The sequence below is a fragment of the Borostomias antarcticus genome (genome assembly GCF_949987555.1).
Source record: "Borostomias antarcticus genome assembly, chromosome: 4".
Taxonomy (NCBI): domain Eukaryota; kingdom Metazoa; phylum Chordata; class Actinopteri; order Stomiiformes; family Stomiidae; genus Borostomias; species Borostomias antarcticus.
The window spans coordinates 34,219,767-34,227,266 of NC_140237.1; the positions used below are offsets into that span (position 1 = coordinate 34,219,767).

The window sequence follows — 7,500 nt, forward strand, 5'->3', positions numbered from 1 at the left end:
AGCAGGTGTAGCTGCCCTCGTCGGCCACGCCCACACGGCGCAGGAGGAGCGAGGCGTTGCCCGCCGCCAGCTGGGAGGGGAACAGGCTGGTCCGGTTGGCGAAGGCCTCGCCCTGGTCAGCCAGCTGGTCCTGGCTGTTATAGTAGCTGTGCACGCTGCGCTTGGTGTCGGTCAGCTGCCAGAAGACGCTCAGGTCGGACAGGTTGAAGGGGGCGCCTTGGCCGAACGAGCAGTTGAGGATGGCGTCCGCACCGTACAGCGCCACCTGCTGCTCGGGGACCTGCAAGTCGGAGGCGGCTAGAAGCAAGAAAAGAACGGTGGCAACGTCAACAACAACGACAACAGTTCAGCCTCGACTCGGAGGCCGTGGTCGAGTTCACAAGATGGCGGCGGCGGAGCGACCGAGGACACCGCCGCCGCCGGCGTTTCCCCCCCGCGCCGCCCGGGGAGGGTGATTCGGTTCGGTCTCCGGCGGGCGCCCCACGGCGGGTGTCTGCCGGCGTCCAGGGAGCCGTGTCTGGACCCGGGGGCGCCTGCTGTCTGCCCGGCGGGCCAAGAACAGGCAGTTCGCTGCATAATCAGTCTGTCTGCCGGCGGCCCACGCTGTTCCCCGAGTGTCAGCACTCCGCATTGATCCTCCCGTCTGCGCCCGGACCGGGCCAGCGCCGCCACACACCTCAGGAAATAGAGCCCGAGAAGACCGAGCACCCCGTATCAAGATGTTTTTTTTTTATATATCCCCTCAGGGTCCGTGTTGCGGCCGTGTGTATTAGACAAGTCTAACAGGCTCCACGCTGCAGTGTGGAATGGCTGTGATGGACGCTAAGGTGTGAGAACCGCTAGCCCAATTAACAACAAACAACACTTTCATCTAGTCTAGTGCGCTAGCGCGGTGCTGGGATGAGGATGCTCGGTCGAGGCAGAGCTATTTTTGAAACGACGCAGGCAGACCTCACAGGAGACCGAGTCCGGTTACATCCTCCACCCCCATCCCCCCCCTTCTCCTCTGTAGACACACTGCCACCTGCTGGCTCACGACGGAACTGCAGGGTGTTGGGGGGGAAAGAGCAGAGGAATAATACCTCCACAACAAAATTACACCTTCCTCTCCATCCAGCTAGCCAGGGGAACAGGAGAAAACAAGTGGCGGTAACTAGCAATCACGGCAACTGTTACGGGCGATGTCCTACAATTGTCCTCCACACCCAGACAATGACAAAGAAGGCTTGTTTGTTTGTTTTTTTCCTTCACTGTGATTACAAAAGCCGCTGCTGCTACGTGCCGTTCTGTGTCCTCGTTTGCCGAGACCACACTCTCACTCTGGAGCGCCGCGGCACGGACAACGACGCAGGCAAGGCGGTCGCGTCGTTCGCGCGGAGGGAGCGAGACAGATCCCAGCCGTCTAGCGCAGCCCAAGAGGAGGCTCACGGGCTCGCGGTCTGGCCGCAGGCGGCGTCTCGGCCGGCGAATAGGGGAGCGGGCGGTTGTCGCGGGGCCCGGGATGTGTCCGTGCCGGCCAGGTCAGGAGAGCGAGCGCGGACGTGGAGGAGGGAGCAATTAGATCACTCCACAAGCAGCCGCCAGATGACTCACGGCGTTGAGTTCATACACAATGGGTGGAGTAAGGGGGGGTGGGGGTCAAGAGGTCAGCTTCTGAGAGCACACTTAAAGATACAATCAGAGAGAGAGGGAGAGAGAGAGAGAGAGAGAGAGAGAGAGAGAGAGAGAGAGAGAGAGAGAGAGAGAGAGAGAGAGGGAGAGAGAGAGAGAGGGAGGGAGAGAGAGAGAGAGGGAGAGAGAGGGAGAGAGAGAGAGAGGGGGGGGGGTGGGGAGAGAGAGGGAGAGAGAGAGAGAGAGAGAGAGAGAGAGGGGGAGAGAGAGAGAGGGAGGGAGAGAGAGAGAGAGGGAGAGAGAGAGAGAGGGAGAGAGGGAGAGAGAGAGAGTGAGAGAGAGAGAGGGAGGGAGAGAGAGAGAGGGAGAGAGAGAGAGAGGGAGGGAGAGAGAGAGAGAGGGAGAGAGAGAGAGAGAGAGAGAGAGGGAGAGAGAGAGAGCGAGAGAGAGGGAGAGGGAGAGAGAGGGAGAGGGAGAGAGAGCGAGAGAGAGGGAGAGGGAGAGGGAGAGAGAGGGAGAGGGGGAGAGGGAGAGAGAGAGAAAGCGAGAGAGAGAGAGGGAGGATGGGAGATATACCTCGCCCCCCACCCCATCTCTCTTTCTACAGCTCTCCATCTTTCATGCACACACACACACTCTCCTCCTTTAACCAGTGACCTCTCATCTCAACCCCCATGAGGACGCTCTTCCTGCCCAGATAGGAGGCGGCGCGGGGGGGGGGGGGCGGGGCTCTCTGACATCACGGAATCGGAGCGTCTGATGTCCTACACCTTCATGGGTGGAACGCCGGCAGTCAAAGTGAATCACTCTGCACCTCTCACGTTGCATCTCGCCACGCTTTAGAACAAACAGCATACGCTGTGATTCACTGATCACACCTCCCAGGCAGCTAGGGCAGTCTATGGAGAGGTGTGCATGCGCGTGTGTGTGTGTGTGTGTGTGTGTATGTGTGTGTGTGTGTGTGTGTGTGTATGTGGTGCAAGTAGAGGGTTCAGGAGACTGTGTTGTGTCCTCTAACCAGGCCCTTGGTGTGTGTCTCTCTTCAGGGACTTCCTAGTGTGTGTGTGTGTGTGTGAGTGTGTGTGTGTGTGTGTGAGAGTGTGAGTGTGTGTGTGTGTGTGTGTGTGTGTGTGTGTGTGTGAGTGTGTGTGTTGGCGAGCCAGCGGGGCCCAGCCGGGTCTGTCTGTGCCTGGGCTCTCCCCTCGAGAGCCGATAAAGAGACGCCTAGAGCGGGACCGGCGGGCCGTCTGGATTTACGCGCCGGCACTCTGCATTTATGCGCCGCCGCTCCGTTCGAGTGCCTGTGAGAGACGGACAGAGCCGGGCGCTCTCACAGCCGGCGCGAAATACACTCATTAATGCCCCCCCCCCCCCCCCCCCCCCCACGCGGGGCCCAGACTACGTGGCCCCCGGCTGATGTTCACACCGCCTGCTCTCGTCTCCCGGGACTCCCCTCATCCCCTGCCTCATCCCCCTGCCTCATCCCTCCTTCATCCCCCTGCCGCATCCCTCCTTCATCCCCCTCCCTCATCCTCCTGCCTCATCCCTCCTTCATCCCCCTGCATCATCCCTCCCTCATCCTCCTGCCTCATCCCTCCTTCATCCCCTACCTCATCCCTCCCTCATCCCCCTGCCTCATCCCTCCCTCATCCCCCTGTCTCATCCCTCCATCATCCCCCTGCCTCATCCCACCTTCATCTCCCTGCCTCATCTGTCCTTCATCCCCCTGTCTCCTCCCTCCTTCATCCCCCTGCCTCATCCCTCCTTCACCCCCCCTCTCATCTTCCTGCCTCATCCCTCCTTCATCCCCCTGCCTCATCCCTCCTTCATCCCCCTGCCTCATCCCTCCCTCATCCTCCTCCCTCATCCCCCTGCCCCATCCCTCCATCATCCCCGTCTCCTCCCTCCTTCATCCCCCTCTCATCTTCCTGCCTCATCCCTCCTTCACCCCCTGCCTCATCCCTCTCTCATTCCCCTCCTTCATCCCCCTGACCCATCCCTCCATCATCCCCCTGCCTCATCCCTCCATCATCCCCCTGCCTCATCCCTCCCTCATCCCCGTCTCCTCCCTCCTTCATCCCCCTGCCTCATCCCTCCCTCATCCCCCTCCCTCATCCCTCCTTCATCCCCCTCTCATCTTCTTGCCTCATCCCTCCTTCACCCCCTGCCTCATTCCCTTCCTTCATCCCCCTGCCTCATCCCTCCCTCATCCCCCTCTCATCCCCCTGCCTCATCCCTCCCCCCCCCCTCCCTTCAGCACCGCCACGGCGTTGCCTCCTCTCATCCAAGATCAGCGCCCACAGACGCAGGGGGAGTGGCCCGGTGAGCCTGTGTGAGTGGAGAGAAAGGGCGGCGGGGGAGGGGGTGGGGGGGGTTGGAGGGGGGAGTGTGAGGCGTCTTGGCGGGCGAAGCGGCGGGCGGGAAGACAGGGGGCGGGAGGAACACAGCGCCTCACGACACGCGCGGCTGTTGGTAAACAAATAATTCCCCGGGGAGCGGCGGCAGTGACATCTCACCTCCCTCCCCCAGCGCACGGAGGACAAGCTCACGCACGTACGCGCACACGTGCTAGCCAGAACACTGACACACACACACACACACACACACGCGCATGAATACACAGACGTGAACACAGTCGTAGCTACACAATCGGACGGAAATACACACGGACAGGCACACACACGCAAACGCACGGCCATTGTTATTCCTCTCAGGTCGGGCCCCTGACAGCTCGGCGGCAGAACATAGTCAGCAGGACTCGGCGCTAGATACAGAGCATTCAGATACGGCAATATACACTTCTGTTATGACACTGCTCCGGAACAGATAGGTTCGCATCACCCTACCCTGGGGGACACACATTATATATACACACACCGAGAGAGATGGAGAGAGAGAGAGACAGAGAGAGAGAAAGAGAGAGAGACTGCTCTAATTGTTCATGCTCACTCCGCTCAATGCACATCTAGAGGAATACAATGGGAACGTTTCGCATTCACACCCACTGAGCAAAGACACGTCTAAAAGACGTCTTTCAGATGTCTTTTTCGGACGTCCAAAGACATCCAATTAGGAGCCAGAATTAACTTTTTTTTTTTAGACGTTCAGATATTGAACCCGTTCTGCACGTCCACAGACGTCTTAGAGGGGTCCAAGCCAGACGTTTGAATATTGAGGGGTCCAGCAGACGAACAAATGGGGGGTTCTGGACCGACGGACGTTATTAAGACATGATCTGAACGTCTCCCTGACGTTGCGTGTTTGCTGGGCAATTCATTGCGAATGTTGGAACACCTCGCTCAATGACTAACATGTTGTTCATGCTCATATAATAACCTGAGCTACGGGGAGCTCAACAGAGCGTCAAGGCCTCCCTCCTTTCCTGCAAAAACAAACACGCGCGCACACACACACACACACACACACACACACACACACACCGTGTTCAATAACACTACGCTTCGTATTCGATTATCCAATAAGCAAACACAATACAACCCAACTTTAAATTACCTCTGCTCGACAACATTGAACCGCACATAGATTATCACCCAGCGGTCTCACCTACACACGGGGTAAATGAACCGTGGTCGACAGCAGACGGGAGCGGCTACCAACAGACGGCGGCGCCCTTCATTAAACACATCAAGAACACTTGTTCAGTAAACACATCAAGAACACTTGTTCATTAAACACATCAAGAACACTTGTTCAGTGCCGCATTACGGCCCTCGTGCAACACATGGCGTAGGAGAGCGCGGCCTTGATCGGAGGGGCGCGCGCGAGCAGCACACACAGAGCTAAGCATGCACCAACACCGGAGGGCAAATTGCTGGAGCAATATTGATTTAGCAAAGCAAACAGGTACAGAACACACAGAAATCTACTGTAGTTTGTGTTCTGCCTGGTGATGAACTGAGATTAGGAAGAAAAAAAAATGCTTTGACAATAATGCCCCCGTCTGGTTGGAAAAAGAACTGCAGCGTCAGACATTTTAGTTACACGCATTAAGACATGTTCTCCGGACTTAGTATCAAAAGCACATGATTCACAGATCTTAAGTCCAGAGCGATGCAAGCAGACAGACGGGGATTTTCCGGTTTGCTATAGAAACGCACATAAAAGCCCACATCTGGGCACCATGTGGTGAGGCCGTCAGGCGTGGTGCATTATGGGTAGGTATGGCCCTGCTCGATATTAGAACTCGAGCTGTGGTTTTCATCTGGTCGGTCCTAGAGTGAGGGGTCATTTACGACGCTCGCCACTTAACGCCCTGCTCATATCCGGGCAACACACAGCCGTCACACAGAGATATATACAAGCAGGAGAGGGCTTAGCCTCCCGGAGCAGACAGGGCGCTCCAGCCTGCTTATTTTCAGTAACGTCATAAATCAAGATGCTCCACACTTCCGCTCTCCTCTCCTCTCCCTGCTCTCTCTCTCTGTCTCTCTGTCTCTCTCCGTCGCCTGCGCTCTCTCCATCTCCTCTCCACAGACGGGCGCTTTATCAGGGAGAGCTGGTCTCATATCCCGTCAATAACCTGTAAATGGGCTTCAGCAGCCAGATAATAGGCCTGGTTGCAGAAGAGGAGGGAGATAAGGACCAGCCTCTACCTCCCCCAGCCGAAAGACAGACAACCTGGGAGGAACACGGAGGAGGGGGGGTGGGGGGTGGGTTGGATCAGAGCTGCCGCTGCTGGATCTACAAACCTGAGGGTTAAGGCGAACCAGCGCTCCATGCATATGATTAGAGAGAGGCCGCGCGGGGGTTGATCAGGAAGCAGGGCTCCATTATTGCAGGGTGGCGGAGGGGGCTGGGCTCTAATCCCGCAGATGAGACGAGGGTTTGACACCTGGCCCCGGTAATAACCGAGACATGTCAGACGGGTATTAAACTTTCAGCTCCTCCACACTGGTCCAATCCCACGGTGCCCTCCCACCGTCTGGGCAGAGCTGCGGGAGGTTAGCATTAGCGCGGGGGTCGACGTGGTCATCGTCTGTCTGTCTGACTGCCTGCCTGTCTGTCTGTCTGTCTGTCTGTCTGGGGGCGAGGCCCAGGCGACCTCGCAGTCCCCGTGACCTCGTGGCAGCACCCTGGAGGTAAGAGACCGCCCTGTCAGACAAGCTGGCTCCCGGGCGGCGATGCGGAGCTGCTTTCCAAGCACAGACCGGCGTCCATTCATCCTCCGAATCACAGCCCCCGGTAACACCGTAACACACACAGCCCGACCTGTGTGTGACTCCGGTCCACGCCACTCCGACCAGGGCGGCGATCTCGGTGCATTATCGCTATCAATTTTTTAAACGATCCCACTAGACGGCTTTTCCCAGGACTTGTTGAAATAATCATGAGGTGCTTGGTGGGTAATGCACTCTGTTTCAATGGAACCAGTGAAGGGAGAGGAGAGGAGGATGAGGGAGGGAGACGAGTGACGGACTGGCCCATTATGTATGCATCACGGCGAAAGCAATCTTCGAGCCCGTCCTCGATTGTTTTTAAAAGGATACTTTACCGGCCGCAATCAAATTAGCAAGAACATCACTGATACGGGGTAATAACCCTAAATTGAATTTCTGCAGAGGCTAAAACGTCCCCTCTCCCTCTCTCATCGGAATCAATTGCTGTGAAGAGAGGAGGTCTGTGAGAGGGCATTCATACTTAGCTGACCTCGGAGATACGAGCACCGGTGGGCTGTTTTCACGCTCCGCAGCCCTGCTAATGTCCTCTACCTTTTTGCCACAAAGGAATGTGTCCAATTCACTTAGAGCACTCTAATTGATTCAAACTACCCCGAGCTCCCGTCATTAAAAACAGAATCCAGGTCAGCGTGCTGTTTTTTCATTTGTGTGTGAAAACAATTTACCCGTTTAATTCATGGACGCTAAAAAA

At 57.0% G+C, this 7,500-nt stretch overlaps 1 protein-coding gene across 1 annotated transcript in view; it reads right to left on the minus strand.

Moving 5' to 3' along the window:
• Positions 1-7,500, minus strand: part of cd276 (CD276 molecule) — a gene marked incomplete at its 3' end in the record, with an annotated part of 19,157 nt that overhangs the window by 3,636 nt on the left and 8,021 nt on the right. Inside the window, exon 3 of the mRNA XM_084437477.1 lies at positions 1-297. This exon is cut by the window's left edge and continues 51 nt beyond it. Within this exon, the coding sequence (XP_084293603.1) occupies positions 1-297 (297 nt within the window). The remainder of the gene's footprint in view (positions 298-7,500) is intronic.